The 21,687-nt window shown below is 38.9% G+C and overlaps 3 protein-coding genes across 4 annotated transcripts; 2 read left to right on the top strand and 1 right to left on the bottom strand.

The window, feature by feature from the left end:
• The first annotated feature begins 55 nt into the window (after positions 1 to 55).
• Positions 56 to 7,707, top strand: LOC105482579 (histone H2B type 1-C/E/F/G/I). 2 transcript variants are annotated; one of them, XM_011742779.3, is made up of 2 exons: positions 56 to 575; positions 7,443 to 7,696. In XM_011742779.3, exon 1 carries the CDS (start codon positions 186 to 188, stop codon positions 564 to 566), a length of 381 nt encoding a protein of 126 aa, XP_011741081.1. In that variant the 5' UTR covers positions 56 to 185; the 3' UTR covers positions 567 to 575; positions 7,443 to 7,696. The 2 variants fall into 2 exon arrangements, 1 of the variants encoding a protein (XP_011741081.1); XR_011623953.1 differs by having other exon boundaries at positions 59 to 1,143; positions 7,443 to 7,707.
• A 6,844-nt stretch (positions 7,708 to 14,551) lies between these two features.
• Positions 14,552 to 16,730, top strand: H1-6 (H1.6 linker histone, cluster member). Its single transcript, XM_011742778.3, has one exon. It carries the CDS (start codon positions 14,592 to 14,594, stop codon positions 15,216 to 15,218), a length of 627 nt encoding a protein of 208 aa, XP_011741080.1. The 5' UTR covers positions 14,552 to 14,591; the 3' UTR covers positions 15,219 to 16,730.
• A 1,430-nt stretch (positions 16,731 to 18,160) lies between these two features.
• Positions 18,161 to 18,577, bottom strand: LOC139363485 (histone H4). Its single transcript, XM_071097483.1, has one exon. The coding sequence runs from the start codon at positions 18,547 to 18,549 to the stop codon at positions 18,238 to 18,240; it is 312 nt and encodes a 103-aa protein (XP_070953584.1). The 5' UTR covers positions 18,550 to 18,577; the 3' UTR covers positions 18,161 to 18,237.
• Positions 18,578 to 21,687: the final 3,110 nt, after the last annotated feature.

The raw sequence follows: 21,687 nt of genomic DNA on the forward strand, positions 1-21,687 counted from the left end.
CTAGTCAGGTAGCCAATAGAAAAGCTGCACTTTCATACCTCATTTGCATAGCTCGGCCCACGGATGACAACTCTGCAGTTTGTCTTCCAATTAACTAAGAGGTACTCTCCATCCCTCATTAGCATAAAAGCCCTATAAGTAGCAGAAATCCGTTGTTTACTTCCGACACATTTCTGGTGTTAAAGATGCCTGAGCCAGCCAAGTCTGCTCCCGCCCCGAAGAAGGGCTCCAAGAAGGCGGTGACCAAGGCGCAGAAAAAAGATGGGAAAAAGCGCAAGCGCAGCCGCAAGGAGAGCTACTCTGTTTATGTGTACAAGGTGCTGAAGCAGGTCCACCCCGACACCGGCATCTCTTCCAAGGCGATGGGGATCATGAATTCTTTCGTTAACGACATATTTGAGCGTATCGCGGGGGAGGCTTCCCGCCTGGCGCATTACAACAAGCGCTCGACCATCACCTCCAGGGAGATTCAGACTGCCGTGCGCCTGCTTCTTCCCGGAGAGCTGGCGAAGCACGCCGTGTCGGAGGGCACCAAGGCCGTCACCAAGTACACCAGCTCCAAGTAAACTTTTCAAGTAAGCCTCTTAACACTTAACCCCAAAGGCTCTTTTAAGAGCCACCCACATACCCACTAAAAGAGCTGTGGCCTGACGCCAAAGTTTTATTTGGCGGCGGAAGAATATTAGGGATTGGAGAAGGGTGGGGACAAGTTCTACAACTTAGAGAGGGACAAAGGGGCCTGAGCCTGGAAGAAACCAGCCACTAAAAATGGGTTTGGGGTCAATTCGTTGCGCTTAAATTTAAAATGGAGACATGCGGCCATTTTGCTAACCCCGCGTTCCCGGAAGAAACTTCAGGCTCGCGTGGGTTTCGGACCCAGTTGTCTGTCCCTGTTTACGTCGCCTAGATCAACGGCTGCCGTAAAGTCATAATTTCGACATCAGTTTCTAGCCAATAGGCTGTCCTGTCAGTTTTAATATTAACCAATAGAGAGAAAGCTGGTTTGAAGCCCTTATTTACATAGCGGACCGGAGTGGAAACCTGGGGAGTAACTGGCTAAGGAAGGACACCCCCCTCTGTTTTCGTGGCGCACACCTTCGTAATATACTGAAGGCTGTGTCTCCTTGGTTTCCAACTGCCCCGGTAATAAAGTCCTTTAACATAATACGTGTCGGTTTTGATAAGAGTAAGGCAGTAAGAACCTAAAGATGTAAGCACCGCGCCAGATGTTGCTTCATACATTTTATTCTATTCAACTGGTTTATTCAAGATTCAAACCAAATTTTACTTGAATCCCAGTGCTCAGCCATAAATGGTGTGTTGCCTGATTGAAACTTAAAATCTCTGTAGGGGGCTTGTAACCTGCAGAAAAGGTTGAAAGTTGCTTTAGAAGAAGCCAACTCTAACTTGGGTAAATTGACAAGCATTCGAACACTGAACTGAAGGCCAGTAAGGACTAGGCGCTGGTTGGGAGAATGAAGAGGAGACGCCATTAAACTTAGCACATACACTGTGTCTCCTAGAAGACCTTCCCTTCCTAGACAACTGCAGGCCGCTTTATGGCCTGGGAAATACCACATTCCCTTAAGTATTTTACTCATGGTCTTTTCCAGGCAAAGATTTTAAGATGAAAGTTTAGAAGTAGTTTACCTATCTTTTTATTCAAGTCTAGAACACGTTTGTAGCACCTTGAAGTGAAGTTTGCTTTCTCCATTAAAAACTGGGAATATACAATAAATAAAATTAGTGTTAAAGCAGATTTTTACAAATTTAAATACCGTGTAATTTAGGTTACAAAGTTATTTAACATAAGGACTGTGTGATCTTAAATCTGCAATTTCTTTCACAACTGGAAAATAAACTAAGGCCTCTCTTTGGTGTCAGACAAGGTCTTATAGTTGAACCCTGCTGTGCAATCACAGGCTGCCTTGCCTAGATAACTTATCTGAGAAATTCTGATGAGAAATGAAATTTCCGGAGTCCCTCACAAGTAAATTTTCTTCTTCTTCTTCTTTTTTTTTTTTTTTTTTTTTTTTGAGACGGAGTTTCGCTCTTACTGCCCAGGTTGGAGTGCAATGGCGCGATCTTGGCTCACAGCAACCTCCACCTCCCGGGTTCAAGCCATTCTCCTGCCTCAGCCTCCGGAGTAGCTGGGATTACAGGCATGCGCCACCACACCGGGCTAATTTTGTATTTTTACTAGAGACGAGTTTCTTCCATGTTGGTCAGGCTGGTCTCGAACTGAGGACGTCAGGTGATCCGCCCACCTTGGCCTCCGGAAGTTCTGGGATTACAGGTGTGAGTCCCCGCGCCGTACCTAAATTTTTTTTTTTATGCCTCTAATGGACCTGGTCAAAGACCTATTCACATTCAGACTGACCTCTCTTCTACCTGTCAACTAACTAATCAGTGTAACCAAAATCTGCAAGCAAAATTCAGTATTCCCAAGCTGATTCTTTCCCCGCCTTTTCCCCTTTATCTTACGTAAATTATGTTTTTGCCTGTGTTAGATGAAATAATTCTATTGCTTGTTCTCTCTTCTGTACAAGTACACAGTAAGCAAATCATTAACTTCTTGGTCATTTATTTCTGAATTTTCCACCAAGACAGTGTTTATGTGAGTCATACAATAAGAACCAACAGAAATGTGTGTCGTGGAAACATCTTGTCTAGCCCTGAACCTTTTGAGTTTTCTGTTCACATTCCTTTGGCTTTTGCATCCTGAAAGTTTATCGTCCGCGATAAACTTTGGTTATTCTATTTGAACTTGGCTGATTGGTTGCATATTGGTAGCAGTAGTAGAATTTGAATTATGGTTTTCTGGTCACATCATTAAGTGATTAGTCAGTGGAGAGGACAGGAAATCTGGTTTATTTATTAACCTTTTTTTGGGGTGTTTTTGTTTGAAGATGTCGATATTCTCTCTGAGAACACAAGGTTAGAGAGTTGGTGTTTTTCTTTCTGGCTTTATATGGGATTTGATGTTTTGTGCTTGTATGCCTCTTTCTACCTTCGAAAACTTGTCTTTTTTGAGTCCAAATAGTTGTCGATATCTGCAAAACCAGTATTCCTGTGTTAAGATGATATGAATATGAAATAGCTGCCCTGTTGTAACTTTTGACTTTAAGAAAGTGTTAAGACTAACAGGAGACAAAAAGGAAATCAAGGAAACCGAATGTCTGGTCTCAGTAACTGCTATGCCAAAGGCTCTACAGCTTATTATTAATTTTACTAATTTCACATTATTGCCCCTTCAGGTTCTTTAAGTAAGGTTAGAGGATAGAAGAAACATCATGTTGTTACAAATTGGACTATTGAGTCAGGAAAAAAAAGATTGCTTTCAATATCTGAATAAAACAAAGATTTAATATTTTCTAAACCTTAATGAGTTTATTGTAAGGGATATGACACTGGAAACTAGAATTTTTTACTAAACTGAGGATCAGAGAATTATTCATATTTTCAGCAACGGTGCCACCTGAGGGACATCTGATCTTGATTACATACCTTTATTTCTTTAACTGATCAACATACTAAATAGAAAACCTATGGCTCTGTTTTTAATCCACTTTAAATTCTGTTGTATTAGCACGGTTAGCTTTTCTAATTGGCAATAAGATTGAGACTATCTTTTTTTTTTTTTTTTTTTTGACACAGACTTTTGCTCTGTCGCCCAGGCTGGGGTGCAGTGGCACAATCTCAGCTAACTTCAACCTCCGCCTCCCGGGTTCTAGCGATTCTCCTCCCTCAGCCTCCCCAGTAACTATGATTACAGGCACACCACCACGCCTGGTTAATTTTTGTATTTTTTTTTTTTTTTTTGAGACGGTTTAGTAGAGATGGGGTTTCGCCATGGTGGCCAAGCTGGTCTCGAACTCAGGTGATCCACCTCAGCCTTCCAAAGTGATGGCATTACAGGCATGAGCCACTGTGCCCAGAAAATACTATCTTATTTTATGAATTTAAATAACTGTGAAATTATCCACTTCAGGGAATTAATTAATTATAATGTAATCTTAAATTTTAGTTGGCTTACATAAAGACTTAAAATACATCAATTTAAATAAAAATTCATTTGTCTAAAAAAAATTAAAAATTTTCCTTGTGCTTTAAATGTGCTACCTGTTTAAGTTGTAACTCAGAGAAAAGAAGTTTAACTGTGAGTTTCATTAGTGTTCTTAGTTAACAGATTAAAGTATTTTGTAAGAAAAAAAAATACTTCACAATTTTTACATAACTTACAAATGTTAATACCTTTTTTATTAGGTATGTTCTTTTATAGGGAAAATATATAATATATCTAATCAAGATTATTTTTTGGACAAATTGGCTTAATAATTTCATTTTAAAAATGGCTTCTTATCATAATGTAAAAATAATATTAGTATAATATTATAGTATATACAAGTTTAGGGTTCATTTTCTAAAAAACAAAAACTAATTTAATTTGAGTGTACTATATTTCTTCCACTACCTGTACTGGTGAGATGAGTTAACATCACTTTATTTATAATTTTAAAATTGTAAATTATTCATTGAACCAAATTAAATCATAATAGATAATGTCATTTGAAAAAATGGAATTAAATTTTATGTTACTAATTATAAGGATTCAATGTGTGAGCTTAAGTACTGAATTCACAATGTGTGATAACTTTAAGAATTTAGATGAATATTATTAAATTGAGTAAATTAATGATTAATCTTTGGATACCTGGAGAATTTCTAAATTGGAGGGTACAAAATACAAATCACAAAAACCTGTGTAGTTTATGCAAATAACATTTTTACACAGTTTTGAATAACCATTGATAAACAGATAAGAGAACATACGATAGCCTTAGAATAGATACTCTTGCTTTTGCCACTTTAGATTTGTAAATCACGTACTGTATACCTGTGGGCCTAGAGGACCATGCAGGTTTTGGATGACTGCCTCTGTTTTCTTCATGCCTATGAGGGAATACAATTGCCTGCTTTATTTAAGGGCTATGGTTAATCCAAACAGCTCTGACTCTACCAAGCGCTGTAGCTACAGAGAAACACAAGTAAGCATTCAAGATAATGACTACCTTGAGCCTTTACTTATTTAAAAAGTTGTTACTGTTTGTTAATGTGGTACATTCAATTTACTGTGGATTGTCACTCTAAAATAAGACTTCAATCTTTTTCTTATTTTTATATAGCCATGATTTATATTCATATCTTAATGTAATAGCCAATCTTCTCTGACAACATTATAACAATGCTGGAACCTCCATTTTCAGTACTTCAAACAACAAATACTGCTTTTATACTTCAGAGCAGATGGATATGTGCTTCCCAGTGTAAACCTATTTGGAATCCCACTGAGATATACACTGTCACTGAAAATACAGTTCTGAGATTCATTAAAAGACCTCCAGAATTCTGGAAGTGGGAAGTTTCCTCTTCAAAGTCTACAGATGAAGATTAGGTCTGAAAGAGATAGCTTCTTCCTTCTTTTACCTGTGGTATTATTCTGTTTTGTCCTTTTCTCCATTATCTGTCTTACCAGTTATTAAATTTTGATCTGGCCCTCCCACGTATTAAAAAACAAAGAAATAAACAAATCTCAGTTATATTTTACTATGAGAATGGCATGCTAACTTTTTGCAGGTTTGTAACAAGGACCTTTATACCTTGACTAAAAGTTCCTAAACAAGAATGTTTACTAAATAATTTATTTAAGAATGTTTACTAGATAATTTATTTCTGCGTATGGCCCACATTTGAGTCAAAAAAATCAATTAGGAAAAATGAACTTGTTTAATTAAAGTTGACCAAACTGATCTCTGAGACCTATTCATCTAACTAAGACAAGCCAATCAAATTCTTGGAGACAATTTGGACTTTAAGGAATTCTTATAATATTTGCAATTACCCTCATAACTTTTTTTTTTTTTTGCCCTACTTCTCTGCTTCTCTAATATGCAAATGATTAAATGATGTTACAAAGCCGCTGTCAATAACTAGATAAATAAATAAACAAACTCACATGGTTATACTTGCTCCTTTATGAGCTATTATTACCAAGAATGGAGGAGTTGAAAAACTCTGGTACCAGAAATCATGAAGACATGGCCTACCTAACATGGAAATGTTGATTGTCAGTGGAAAATATTACACAGAGATAGCCACAGTGCTGCACAGCCAATCTTAAGTGTTTCTAGAGAATCAGTAATTGTTTTCTTTTAACAGTATTGGTTTATACAAGAAGAGACTATCCATACTAAACTCTTTTCTACTGAAAATAATGTGCAAACATAACATCCTATTCCTAGACAGTTTGGTGTTTTTTTCTCACATTTCTATTTTATAAACCATCTTTTTAAAATACTTTGTTGAGTGAGATCAGTCCATTGCTTGATATACCCTGTGCACAAGTAAATAGTATGCCAATAATTAAATGTCTTTGAGTCACAGTTTAACGAACTCAACTACCCTGAGCCTATAGAGTGGTAATAATTGCCCTACTCATAAAGATGAGGTGAGGATTAAATGAAATAGCAACTATAGAACACTAGTTCTGGACATGGTATCATGTTACTAAAATGGCTGCACAGCATTGCTCAATGATGACAAAAAGTGAAGCCTTTGGAGACAAACTCCAAGTTTGACTCCCAGATCACCACATATCAGCTGTGGGACTCTGAGGCAGGTCATTTAATCTCTCTGTGCATTAGTATCCTTCTCTATACGTTATGGGTGATGGTAATAGCACCTACTTTCTAGAAATATGTGAGGATTAAAGATCCTTAATGCATATAAACCACTGTGTTTACTGCTGTTTGACAAATTTTATTTATAACCATCTTGACACTCCTAAAAGGACTTGAAGCAGCTTATGACTGATAACTTTGGTAGGAGTTGGCCTTCTATACATTATAAGAATTTCATAAGTTATTTGATATAAAAATGCCAGTTGATCATAATATGTTTACCTGGGTCCAACATGTTGAGAAAAAAATACACTTTTTTTTCCCCGCTTATATGAAATTAGCTCTCTAGGCATATTCCTAAGGACTTAAATCCTTCAAGGTTAGATCAAATGGAACCTTAGGACAATGACTAGGTTATGTTCATCTTTTAAGAGCATATAGAAATTCAAGAGCTAGAGGGTGTGGCTTTACTGCACAGGCTCACTATCCAACAGGTGTGCTACCTGGGAAACTTAACCTCTCTGTGACTTAATTTCCTCATCTATAACACAAGGAGAATGACAGTAGGTGTCTCATAAGGTTGTTGTAACAACTAAATGCCTTGGTATCTATTATGTGAAGTGCCTAAAACACTGCCTGGCAGAGAGCAAACATCCAATGAACTTTAGCCATCATCATTATCATTGTTTTCAGAGTCAAATATAATATCTCATATCTGATAAATTACAGAAGTGAATCAATCACTCTCTCTCTTTTCTCCAGGGGAGACAACAGCTTTTAGACACATCTTTTCCAACAGTCGTCACTGCTGGACACTGTTTCATCTTGCAAATAAACCAATGAGAATGAATGATCCTAAAAGAAGATAAATGGAGGTATTTTGAACAATCAAAAAAAGACCAGTGAACACCTGGCTAAGAAAAATTAGCTTGTTTTTTTCTATGTATAAAACTATTAAAATGTTCTTCATAGACATTTATGAAATGAGAAACATAAAGACAAAATTAAAATAACTCCTAGTATCTCCTATTCTTTTTATATGTATAGCATATATGTTCATATTCATATATATTTATATCTCACATCATGTATCATATATAAAATAAATTTAGATGCATATGATATATATATTTAGATAAATATACTTAGAAACATTTTTTATGGATGTATAATTTATGGATACACTGATAATTATGTATTCGTTATTGACTATTTTAATTGATTCCCATTTTATGCATTATAGATTGTAAAGCTCACACATCTTTCTACATAAATCTTTGTTCCAATATTATTTCCTAAAGATAGACTTCATGAAGTGGAAATACTAAATCAAAGGTGAAAAACATTTTCTAAGGTTCTTAACATCTACATTGCCAAATTGCTATCAGCATCATGCCAATTTATAATCCCACCATAATATGGAAATTCCTGTTTTATAGCACTCATATTTACAATAGATTTTTAAAAGCATTGTTAACCTAATAGGCCCCCAAAAAGAAAAAAAATTGAAATTACATTTCTTTATTTTAATGACTTTATTAGTGAGGGTCATTTTTCCCATGTTTCTTGTTAGCCATGACCCTATTAGAAATAAACTCTGCTACAAAATAATAAACATGATATCAATCATTCCATGGGAAGGCACTATATAAAGAATAATACCTTAGGTTAAGGCCAAATAAATAATATTTATCAGGTGCTTCTTCTGCGGAGGACTCTGAAGGGATACGAAACTGCACTTAGCTGCATGCAACTGAAACTACTGTTACCTACATTGTCTCTTATAAACATTATAACTACTCTTTGAGAAAGTGTTTACTATGGACTGAATTGTCTCCCCATCCCCCCAAATTCGTATATTGAAGCCGTAAGCCCCAATATGACTCTATTCCTAGACAGGACTTATAAGAGGTAATTAAGGTTAAATGAGGTTATTAGGATGTGTTCCTAACTGGACAGGATTGGTGGCCTTATAAGAAGAGGAAGATTCTGTACGTGGTCTTCCAAATTAAATTATTTTTTTAAAAAAAGAGAAAGAGAGCTCTGCACACATACTGAGGAAAGGCTATGTGAGCTCACTGTGAGAAGGTAGCACTCTACAAGCCAGCAAGAGAGCCCTCACCAGAATCCAGCCATGCTATACTCTGCTCTGAGACTTCCAGCTTCCAGAACTGTGATAAAATTTTGTTGTTTAAACCACACAATCTATGGTATTTTGTTCTGGCAGCCCAAGCCAACTAAGACAGCATCATTGCTGTCACTTACAGACAAGAAAACTAAGACTAGGAGAGATAAAAGTTTTTTTGTTTTTTTTTTTTTTTTCCTTTTTGTGGAGAACGGGGTCTCGCTATATTACCCAGGCAGGTCTCGAACTCCTGGGCTCAAGCTATCCTCCCGTCTCTGCCTCCCTGAGAGCTGGGATTACAGGCGTGAGCCACCGCGCCCGGCCGAAAGATAAAAGTTAAACTTGTCCAAGGTAACAAAGGCCAGAAACAAGTGAGGTGAGAAGTTGACCTTGTTCTCCTCAATCCCAGGTCAGGACTCCTCAACTCCACATGTAGATAGCCACCTCACAGTCAACAGCCAAATGTCCCCAGAGTCAGCATTAGACCAAGATGTCTCACCAGGAGAGAAATGCCTCATCTTGAATAAATATATTCTAACAACTTACCCATATAAAACATTGAACCTCATGAAAAACAAAAATGCAAAGTATGTACAAAACTGTTTACCACTTAACTGACAGTGATATAAAGCTTAATGATATCCTTATAGTCTTGGAGGGGTTTGTATGTGTTAAAACAGGTGCTCATGCACTGCTGATAGACTGTAAATTGGTCCTAGAGAGAAAAATAAATAAACTGGAAGGAGATATGCTGTATGCTTACTTTTTTTTAATGGAAAGATATGAGATATACCTGGAAATTTGATTGACCATGCATCTATTTCTTCAATGGGTATGCACAGTTGAGCTGTTCCCATGTACCAGGCACTGTAATGGGACAATTGCACATGACAGACAAAAATTTTAGCCTTATGAAGTCGACATGCTCATGGAGAGGTGCCACCCACTAAACTAATATTTATATATCAATTATGGATACATTGGGCCACATTTTACAGAAATTCACTTCAGTGGATTAGCCAGAAAGGGATTTGTTTTTCTCGATTGGCAAGAAGGCTAGGGTGGTTTGTTGGGGGCTGTCAGGAGCTGTCTAGGCTGCCCAAGTATGCAGGTCTCTTCTATCATCCTGTGTTAGCTATCTTCCATATAGCTTTCAACCTCATGGTCATCTGCAGCATGTCTAGGGGTCATATCTATGTTCCATGCAGGAAAAAAGGCTAAAGGCAAAGGGAAGTAGGCATGTACCATCTTAATTCACACCTTGGTTTTCAGAAAATTTAAGAAGAAAGACTTTCTGCTTTTTTCTGACTATTCTGTATTCTGGATTACAATGCAACAGAAACATCACCCTAAATTCTAATGTTTTTCTCTCCTTGCTTTTGAAAACTGACTCACTAGCCTCCAAGTGGCTTGGAAAAATTATTTCAGTCATCCAGTAATGAGCTGTTCATAGAAATGTTTTGGACATCAGTCTGTGTTGTTAGCATTATACATGTTAAGCATAGATTTAAAAAACAACATGATGTAGGTACATTTCTTTACTTACATATAAGTGCTTATATACTTAGAGCTGAAAAGAGAGGTTGAAATGTCAGGTGGAACAGAAATAAGATTACCTAGATGTTTCCCCTACGGGTGATTTTCAGCTATGTTAATCTTTCTTCCAGGTCAGGTACTTCCAGAACTTCCTAATTAAATGGTGGCCTTGATGTTAGTTCCCCTCTCCTCTTAGACATTTTCCAGGACTACAGAAGATATGCAGTTTATAAATGAGCAGCAGAAACCTACTGAGCAAATTATTCAGGTTCATCTGAACAGAGAGGACACCCTCTTTGCTATACTCTCTCAGTGATTTCAAGACACCCTGCCTTGAAATCCTGGGTCGATTATTGTCTTGGACGTTGATTTAAGCACAAAATAATTGTTGTCATTGCTTATGTTTGGATTTTATCTCCCAAAATAGATAAATTCTTTAGAGACCAAATAATACTTAAAAAAAAATTTTTTTATTGTTTTTGTTTCTGTGTCTCTCAGCCCTGTAATAGCATCATACTTGCACTTCGTAGATTTTTAGAGACAACTTTTACAAAACATGGAATTACCTACATACCCTTTCTACAAAACAGACAAATTAAATACTCAGTAGTTGAACAAAAAAAAGCAGTTCAAATAAAATACTTTGAAAATGAAGAAATCATTTGAACAGAGAGTTAAGGTTAATGGTAAAATAATGTGTGAAAATTATTGCGAATCAAATATGAAGTTCAAAAATAGTTCTTGAAAAAGGAAGAATCGTATGAAAAGGGAGTACTTGTTTTAAAAATGTTAGATATCAGGAAAAGCCAAGAAGTGAGTATGGTAAGAGTGCTGTCAAGTGAAATCCTGCTGATCTCACTGAACATGTAAAAATCTGTAGATGCCTTTATTTTATTCACTCTCATACGTAGAAAGAGAAATATATGGTAAACATTAAAAAAAAACTAGAATGTAAAATTAATACTTTAAAAAATGGGCTGTATACTTTTCTTGTCACCAGAGATAAGAATTTATTATTTTTAAAAGAGAATAGTTATTTGCTTTGTGACTGTTTCCATGACTTTGCTACTTAGAAGTTAGAGATGCCAAAGTTTATCTAAGAAAATGTTTATGGAAGTATGATTTCAATAATGAATGTTTAGAAGACTGAATTTCCTGACTGGGCACAGTGGCTTATGCCTGTGGTCCCAGCACTTTAAGAGGATGAAGAAAGAGGATTGCTTGAGTCCAGGAATTCAAGACCAGCCTGGGCAACACAGCGAGGGCAAGTCATGTGACATTCCTGTGCCTCAGTTTTTTCACCTATAAACTGAATTCCTACAGTTTTAGGGGAGGGGAGAAAAACTTAGGATAGTGACTGGCACAGGAGAAGCACTATATACAATATATATGTGGATATCGTTTGTTTTTATGGTACCTTTTTAGCTATCTAATGCAAAGTATGAATCATTTTTTTCTGGGTCTTAAATTACGGAATGTAAGAATTTTCTAAATTCTCTAATTCTGTGTTAGTTTTAAAGCAATGGAGTAACATATCTGTCAACTTGTAAATATGGATCAACCTGATCCACAATTTGACCCCTAGCCACTAATATTTACTGGTACAACACTCAGGAAATATCAAAGGTCAGAGAAGCCAAACAAATGTAAAAACATACAGGTGCTCAGAAATATATACCTGTAATCTCTCTAAAGAGAAATATTTTCCAAACTGAGTGACATAGTGCTTTAGTGAGTTGTGAAATCAATCTCATGATTTCCAAGCCAGTGTTCTTTTAAAAATGAACTAGTCCACAATAGAATATACTAAAGTGCTGGTGTTTTCCAAAAAAAATTTTTTTTTTTTTTTGAGACAGGGTCTCACTTTGTTGCCCTGGCTAAAGTGTAGTGGCACGATCATGCTTACTGCAGCCTTGACCTTCTGGGCCCAAGTGATTCTCCCACCTCAGCCTTTTGAGTAACTGGGATCACAGGTACATGCCACCACACCCGGGTAATTTTTTAATTGTAGAGGTAGGGTCTTGCTATGTTGCTTAGGCTGGCCTTGAACTCCTGGGCTCTAGTGATTCACTAGCCTCAGCCTCCCAAATTTATGGGATTATAGGTGTGAGTCACCTTACCTGGCCTGTTTCCTGAATTTTTTTTTTTTTTCAGGTGTTTATGCATATGTGTGTTTGTATGCGTATAACAGAGAGAGAGAAAGAAAGAAACTTTTCTACCTCACTTTGCAATCAGAAGTTTGAAGTCTTATCTTTTGGCTTTTGTTTCAGAAATATTTCAAATGTAGACTCTCTCCTTTACCACACTGTCCCCTTAGGCAAGGTCTTTGCCATGTTTCTGAGACTATTGCAACAGACTCCCAACCTCTGACTGTGTGTGGGCCCTTCTCAATAATGATTGTTTATGTAATAAATCTAAACCCAAGACAACTACAACGATACAACAAATTATGTGCTTAAAAACTTCCAATGTCGGCCGGGTCTGGTGGCTCAGGCCTGTAATCCCAGCACTTTAGAGGCAGAGGCGGGCAGATCACCTGAGGTGGGGAGTTCGAGACTAGCCTGGCCAACATGATGAAACCCCATCTCTACTAAAAATACAAAAAATTAGCCAGACGTGGTGGTGGGCGCCTATAATCCCAGCTAATTGGGAGGCTGAGGCAGGAGAATTGCCTGAACCTGGGAGGTGGAGGTTGAACTGAGCCGAGATCACACCACTGCACTCCAGCCTGGGCAACAAGAGCAAAACTCTGTCTCAAAACAAAACAAAACAAAACAAAACAAAACAAAACAAAACAAACTTCCAGTGTCTACCAAATGTCTCACACAAGTATTTGGGGATCTTCACAAAACGGCCCTTATGGAGTTTTCCTTTGCTGAGACCCTAGGCTGTGACCACAGGAAACTCACTCAGCATCCCAGAAAGGCCTTGGCCTTTGTGAGCAATCTCTTATCTCCAGGCCTCTCACAAAGACCTGTTCCAGTAGAAGCTCAGGGGAGCATAGTGGACATTATTCCAACAACCCCTTCCCCACAGCTATGCAGCCAAATCTGCCAGCTCAGTTAATTAATTAATTAATTAAGCAATTCAGAGATGGGGGTCTGCCCAGGCTGGACTACAGTAGCTGCAACCTCAAACTCCTGGGCTCTAAGTGATCCTTTTCAGTCTACCCAGAAGCTGGGACTGCAGGCATGTGCCACCACACCCAGCTAATTTTTTTTTTTTTTCTGGTAGGGACCAGGCCAACTTAGTCTTGAACTCCTGGCCTCCAGCCTCTGGAAGTGCTGGGATTATAGGCATGAACCACTGCACCCAGCCAACCTGCCCAGTCTTGTTAGACATGGGGTCTGTAGTTTCCAGTAGGTTCTTGAGTCTAGGGTTCCTACCTCATGTTTTATAGTTAATTTAGGGGAAGGGCTGTGTTGGTTTATCTGGGGAGGTAGGGGTGGGCAGGGGTATAGAGGGGAGTTCAATTAATGAAACCATAAGCAAAACTCAGTTGAGGACACCGGTCATGAGAGTGGCCTGATTATGGCCAATCTTACGTAATGTGTGAGATCTTGATATTACCCCATCCTTGAGAGTTCTCTATAAAGCTACAGGGACTTGGGAGCACCTTTAATCACAGACAACCCATGTTCCTGTGGATTATGGTTTATTAGATTGCACATGCCTAAATAAAGACATCCTCTGCAGTCTTTTGAAAATTCTATAAGCATTTTGTGACTCTGCAATTAGACAACTAAGAGATCTGTGTTACTTCCATCACATATATAAATAATTTTAAATAAAAATCATGGCGTGAATAATTTATGTCCTCTACCGATTTGAAGCTATTCATTTGGAAGACCACTCTGAAGAGATGAAATAAGTCTTCTGCCAAAAATTACTTATTAATTTACAAGGGAAAGGGGAAGTTTTGTTCCTCTCCTTGATTTGACTGAAAATCGAGGGCTTTCTCGAATAGTTTTGGCATCCAGGGTCATTTTTCATTAAAAAGCGAAAAGTCATGTGAAATATGAATCTCCCCAGGTCATTCAGCACTAGACCCTGGGAGATTCTGTACAGAGGGGGTTTGTTATAGTCAACTTTTCCGGGTAAAACAAACACAAATACTCCTCCTCCAAGGGGCGGGGGCGGTGCCTAGGTGATGCACCAATCACAGCGCGCCCTACCCTATATAAGGCCCCGCGGCCCCGCGGCATTTTACGCTTTTCGCTGGTTATTACATTTTGCGTTTCTCTGCTGTTATGTCTGAAACCGTGCCTGCAGCTTCTGCCGGTGCTGTTCCAGCCGTCATGGAGAAACCTCTAACCAAGAAAAGAGGGAAGAAGCCGGCTGGCTTGACAAGTGCAAGTCGCAAAGCACCGAACCTCTCTGTGTCCAAGTTGATCACCGAGGCCCTTTCAGTGTCACAGGAACGAGTAGGTATGTCTCTGGCTGCGCTCAAGAAGGCACTGGCTGCTGCTGGCTACGACGTGGAGAAGAATAACAGCCGCATTAAACTGTCCCTCAAGAGCTTAGTGAACAAGGGAATTCTGGTGCAAACCAGGGGTACTGGTGCCTCCGGTTCCTTCAAGCTTAGTAAGAAGGTCTTTCCTAAATCTACCAGAAGGAAGGCTAACAAGTCAGCTTCTGCCAAGACCAAGAAGCTGGTTTTATCCAGGGACTCCAAGTCACCAAAGACTGCTAAAACCAATAAGAGAGCCAAGAAACCGAGAGCGACAGCTCCTAAAAAAGCTGTTAGGAGCGGGAGAAAGGCTAAAGGAGCCAAGGGTAAGCAACAGCAGAAGAGCCCAGTGAAGGCAAGGGCCACGAAGCCAAAATTGACTCAACATCATAAAGCTAATATTAGAAAGGCCACATCTAGGAAGTAAAGAGCTTTCCAGGAGGCCGATTTCGAAAGAACCCAAAGGCTCTTTTAAGAGCCACCCACATTATTTTAAAATGGCGTAACACTGGAAACTTAATTTCTGTGACAGTTAACTATAGGTTTAAGTTGTGATGCAGCTGAGTTGAAAAGTCTTGAGGTGGGAGAATTCAGTCCAGGATTCAAGACCATCCTGTGCAATATAGCCGGACTGCCATCTATACCAGTGGTCCCCATTTCCCCTGGCCACCGACCGGTACCGGTTCTTGTCGGTGGCACGTTATGAATTGGGCCGCACAGCTGAGGGGTGAGTGAACATTAACCACCTGAGCTGCACCGCCTGTTAGGTTAGCTGCAGCATTAGATTCTCATAAGCTCAAACCATATTGTGAATGGTGCATGCAAGGGAACTAGCTTTCAGGCTCCTTGTGACAATCTAATGCCTGATGATCTGAGGTTGGAGCAGTTTTAGTCTGGAAACCATCGCCCCCAGCCCCTGCATCCCCTCGTCCGCAGTATATTTGTCTTAGACAAAACCAGTCTCTGGTGTCAAAAAGGTTGGAGACTACTGGTTTTACAAAAAAGTAAATTAGTCAAGCATGGTTGGCACGCTCCCTTAGTCCCTGTGCCCAGGATTTTAAGGATACAGTGAGCTATGATCGTACTACTTCACTCCAGCCTGGATGACAGTGAGACCTTGTCTCAAAACTTAAAAAAAAAAAAAGTTAAAAAAGAAAAAGGGCTTCTTGTCAGAGACGTGGTGTATACCTAGAGGTCCAAGAACTACAAAATCTGATGTCCAATCCTGAAAAACTCAATGGTGCACTAGAGTAGGCTTTTACATATAACAGCATCTAAGTTCTGGAAATGCCAGTGTCAAAGAAGGGAGTGGAGAGCAATTCAGCATCCAAACAATTTGCTGATACTTTTATTTTTAAACACAAGTACTACATTCTAGTCTTTCTGTGGTGTCATTATAACTATTGTTTCTTAATATGCTGTCCACCGACTTCAAGGGATGAATAAATAGGAATCAAGGTGTCCCAGAATATGGATTAGGGGAGTTTTTTTTTTTTTTTTTTCATCTATTCATTAACTAGCTGAAATTTAGAATTTTCTTCCATTGAGTATGACTGATAGAAATAACCAATTTGTAGGTTATAGTTGTTGCAAGAATCTTGAAAATCATGCTTGCTTATTTATATTTGATATATCAACAAAAACACACTGTCAAGTGGTTTGATAATTATTTTAATATTATTGATCTAATACAGTTGTAACCTTATGAATTACTTTAAGTATCTTATTTATGAAAATAATCTGGGTCGGACGTGGTGGCTTACGCTTGTAACCCCAGCAGCTTGGGAGGCCGAGGCAGGCGGATCACGAGGTCAGGAGATCGAGACCATCCTGGCTAACACGGTGAAACCCCATCTCTACTAAAAATACAAAAAAGTTAGCCGGGCGTGGTGGCGGGTGCCTGTAGTCCCAGCTAACTCAGGAGGCAGAGGCAGGAGAATGGCGTGAACCTGGGAGGTGGAGCTTGCAGTGAGCTGAGATCGCGCCACTGCACACACCAGCCTGGGTGACAGAGCGAGACTCCGTCTCAAAAAAAAAAAAAAAAAAAAAAAGAAAAAGTGTAGGTTTCATCAGACTGCCAGAGCATTCTGAAGACTGAAAAATTTTAAGAATCCAAACCTTAATGAAAATGTTGGAGGCTGCCCAGTTAGGGTCTGAATTCAACCTTCCTGAATCATAAAATTGTTTTAAGTCTCGGGGTCTGAGCTAAAGTACATTTCTCTTTAAACAAACATAGTTTAATTTTCCCATGATTTATGATTTAGTATTCTTACCGACCATCAAAAATATTCAGTCAATGTTAGTCTATCTTGGACCATGGTATTTCGAGAAACTTTGAACAAAGTCCCCTGCAAAACTATGCATTGCATTATTTCACAGACATGTATGTTTTCCAGACGGTTCAATAGTACCTCACTTTTCTGAACTTATTTGTATAGTTTGGAATCTTTTTAAAAATTAAGTTGTGTCCTATAATGAGAAACAACTAAACATTATGTTTTAAACTTGTATAGATAAAATCAACCACAGACCTTTCCTGTTTGGATGTAATTGTATTGTTTCCCAATGAGTTTGGAATTACAAGGATTGTGCAAAAATATGCCTCACTTGCCTGACATAGCAGAGAGCCCTTTTGTCTAAATTCTGTGCCCAGCAATCGACTGTCACCAGATTTTCATCATATACAGTGAGGATGAACAACTGACTTCTCTCAGCAGCTGGCCAGTCTCTCAAGAATATGCGAATCCCTCAAGATGGCTTCCTGCACCTTTGCTCCTTTAGCCTTGTGTGTATACAAGGCTAGCATGCCTGGCATACATAGGATTAAAAACAAAATCAGCCAGTTATGGTTCTTCCTCCAGTTCTGAGGATTATTACGACCACTTTTTTTTTTTCTTTTTTTTGATGGAGACTCAATCTGTCACCCAGCTGTCACCCAGGCTGGAGTGCATGGAGTGCAGTGGCACAATCTCGGCTCACTGCAACCTCCGTCTCCCGGGTTCAAGCAGTTCTCTGGCTCAGCCTCCCAAGTAGCTGGGATTACAGGCGCCTGCCACCACACCCGGCTAACTTGTATTTTTAGTAGACTGGGGTTTGGCCGTCTTGGCCAGGCTGGTCTTGAACGCCCGACCACGTGATTCACCCGCCTTGGCCTACCAAAGGGCTTGGATTACAATTGTGACCCACTGTGCCCAGCAAATGCTTCTTTTCTGGAGACACTTTACTAGCGCTTACCTCTCTATGCCTACTTTCTGCTTCAAAATTTTGTCAGAATGTGGCCGGTCATTATAAACACAGATCATTCTTATTCAAGTTATCAGTGAATTCTGCCATCCAGACTCACATTCTCGCAACGCATTTCAGCTCTTTAGACGACTTTGTGAGCGGCCCTGAAAAGGGCCTTTTTTGTTTTTTTTGAAGTTCCAGGAGACCGCGTATTCTTAGATTCAGCCGCCGAAGCCATACAGAGTGCGCCCCTGACGTTTTAGAGCATATACTACATCCATGGCTGTGACAGTTTTGCGCTTGGCGTGCTCCGTATAGGTAACAGCGTCTCGAATAACGTTCTCTAAGAAAACCTTCAGCACACCTCGAGTTTCCTCATAGATGAGACCGGAAATGCGCTTGACGCCACCGCGCCGAGCCAAACGGCGAATAGCCGGCTTTGTGATGCCCTGGATGTTATCCCGGAGCACTTTACGATGGCGCTTAGCACCACCCTTCCCCAATCCTTTTCCGCCTTTGCCACGACCAGACATGATTCCCACAGCATTGGAAATTATGAACGCACACAGTCCCTTATATACAAACTTGGCGGACCTGATTGAAAACAACATGAGTTGGCGCGGATTTTTTATTTTTCAAATTAGGTCACCAAGTGGGTGGAGCAAGAAACTTTCATTAAGAGTTCATTGTTTTGATTGGCCAGTGAGACTTCGCTCTTCGTGGGACTGGAAGGGTCTCTACAAGCTGAATGCACTGTATTCCTCTCAGCTTAATGACGCTAAGGACAGCCCCATTCCAAATTTCTATTTCCACTTAATAACTAATAAATTACGCAATAGTTTATTGGGAAAAGTACAAATAATGTTTAAAGGAGGTCAGATTTATAGGTCAAGGGACTTAACCTCCCAATCATTTCATATTTTTATTTACACCAGGCATTTTGATGGTTTTCTCTGTGCTGGACAAAGTATAAGTTTGGCTATGAAGTTTCACTCCTAAAGATCCTATGTTTGAGAAGGCAAAAAGATAGCCAAATAATTGCAAATTAAAACCTCATAAGTGCAAACTTCTTCTTCGTCACCTTCCCTATCTCGATTCAAATATTTATTGAATGACTTATTTTTGTGCAAAAGTCTGTGAGAGAGATAGGGAACATAAACTTAAGTCTGGAAAAAATGTTTTCCCAGGACGCTCTTCCTGGCCTGCTGTGCCTGTCTGGTGTGCCTGAAATTCCAAACACTCTTCCCTTCCCACCATTTTTAATCCCCTTTCAACTTGCTCCAGCTTTAGAGAAAAGAACATACGTTTTGTACAGTTGGGGATTAATTGAAGTGTAGGGCTAATACTTGATTAAGGTCATTACAAAGTCTACAGGGTCTTCCTCTGGGAGGTTTTCGTGATAAGATTATTGGTGTTAAAATAAGGCTAATCCCCTTGAAAAATAAATAGAATTGCAGAATTGGGTCTGAATGTGATTTGAAGAAAGGGACTTCTCAATTCAAAATTTTATTCTTAGCTTCCTGCCAGAGCTTTCCAGAATGCCCATAAGATCCGCTTTTGTTTAAAAAACAAAAACCCAACCCCACCCACCTCTCTCTGGTTAATAAATGAATATCCATTGGTAATATTTATAATGAACTGTGGCCTGTGAGAGACGTCATATAGTAACCTCAGACTTGCTCGCATGAAAAGAAATCCAGAAATGGAGAAAAAAGACCCAGGAAAGGCCAGAATGCTCTAAATGTCATATTGTTTCTATCACTTCTGAAATAATTGATTACATTCTTCTGACCCAAATTGAGTTATTAGATTTTTCCACTCACTATCCACATGCCATAACACATACCTTATAACTAGAGACTTAGCTAGGAACAAATGTCAAACATTACAGAGAAAAAGTGCAGAGTCCAAGATCATAAGTAAAACTCTGAAATCTCAACATGCCTTTTAATTCATGAAAATAAAAAATATAGCAGCATATGCAATATGACAATTCTCTGAAAACATACCTCATGTGAACTACCCTGGAACTCATCTCGCCAAGTGCCATCTTCATTTAAACCAGAGGTCTAGGATGCCTTTCCTTTATTTTGCCTATTATATTATTTATAAAACCCCATTTTTATTTTGATACTTTATTTACTTTCTATTTCCTGCTCCTAATATCTCCTTTCTAAACTTTTATCAATGATAGTGACTCAAAAACAATGAATGTTAGAACAAATATTAAAGGGTGTATATATATATATATTTAAAATGGATTTTTCCACTCTGGGAAGAATTCAGGCATACTCAATCTTAAAATACCCATTTTTCTGGTTTATTTTTTTCTGAATTAAACTGTCATTTCCATTGGCACATCTTTGGTTCTGTAGGATAACCTATGTCTCTGCTGGGTTTTTTTTTTTACCTCCACTCCTTACTATTCTAGGAAAAAATCTCTGCTTTGTCTTTTCAGTTTAAATTATTTTACTAAAAGGTTTCTTAACTTGAACTTCCTAGGCTTGCTGTACTTGTGTGGGCACTGTCCCATAAACAGTATTAATACATTTTGATTTGTTAAAAATAAAGATATTTCGACAGAAAATTTCTTTTCTTTTTCTTTTCTTGTTTTTTTGTTTTGTTTTGTTTTTGTTTTCCCAGACTGGAATGCAGTGGCACCATGATGGCTCATGGTAGCTACACTTCCCTGGGCTCAAGTGCTCCTCCCACCTCAGCCTCCCAAGTAGCTGGGACTACAGTTGTGCACGACCACACCTGACTAATTTTGTGTATTTTGTAGAGATGGGCTTTCCCTATGTTGTCCAGGCTGGTTTTGAACTCCTGGGCTTAAGCGATCTGCCCACCTTGTCCTCCCAAAATGCTAGGATTACTGGCGTGAGCCAACAGGTCTGGCTGGAAAGATAATTTTTAACTTTATCCTCTCTTAAACATTTGTTTCAAAAATTTTACAAACATGATAGTAATTAAATATGATTTTCAAAATTCCCTTGAATACTTCCTTAATAGCACACAGAAAGCACAAAGTATTTTATACTTGTTTTAATGATGAAATTGTGAACCCAATCTTACACTTCTTTGTGTAACATTATACTCATACTTAAAACAGATGCCCTCATATACATAGTAAATCTCTTGGGGCAGTAGTGAAGTTGGTTATTTGCTGTTTTATGAAAGTGCCATTCGGCCGGGTGCGGTGGCTCACGCCTGTAATCCCAGCACTTTGGGAGGCTGGAGTAGGCGGATCACGAGGTCAGGAGTTTGAGACCACCCTAACCAAAATGGTGAAACCCCGTCTCTACTAAAAATACAAAATTTAGCCGGGCGTGGTGGCGTGTGCCTGTGGTCCCACCTACTTTTGAGGCTGGGGCAGAAGAATCGCTTGAACCCGGGAGGCGGAGGTTGCAGTGAGCTGCGATCGACGCCACTGCATTCCAGCCTGGGCAACAAGGCAAGGCTCCGTCTAAAAAAAAAAAAAAAAAAAAAAAAAAAAAAAAAAAGGGCCGATGTGGTGACTCAGTTTAAGGAATAAATCAAGGATATTTAACTCAATAGACTAACGTTAGCTTACGTGACTTGCACTGAAAGTTATACAAATATTGGTACTTATACCTCTGCCCCCAAAGTATGAATTAAAGACTCCAAAATTCTTTTTAGAATCTTCAGAGTAA

Source organism: Macaca nemestrina, chromosome 5 (genome assembly GCF_043159975.1).
Source record: "Macaca nemestrina isolate mMacNem1 chromosome 5, mMacNem.hap1, whole genome shotgun sequence".
Lineage (NCBI taxonomy): Eukaryota > Metazoa > Chordata > Mammalia > Primates > Cercopithecidae > Macaca > Macaca nemestrina.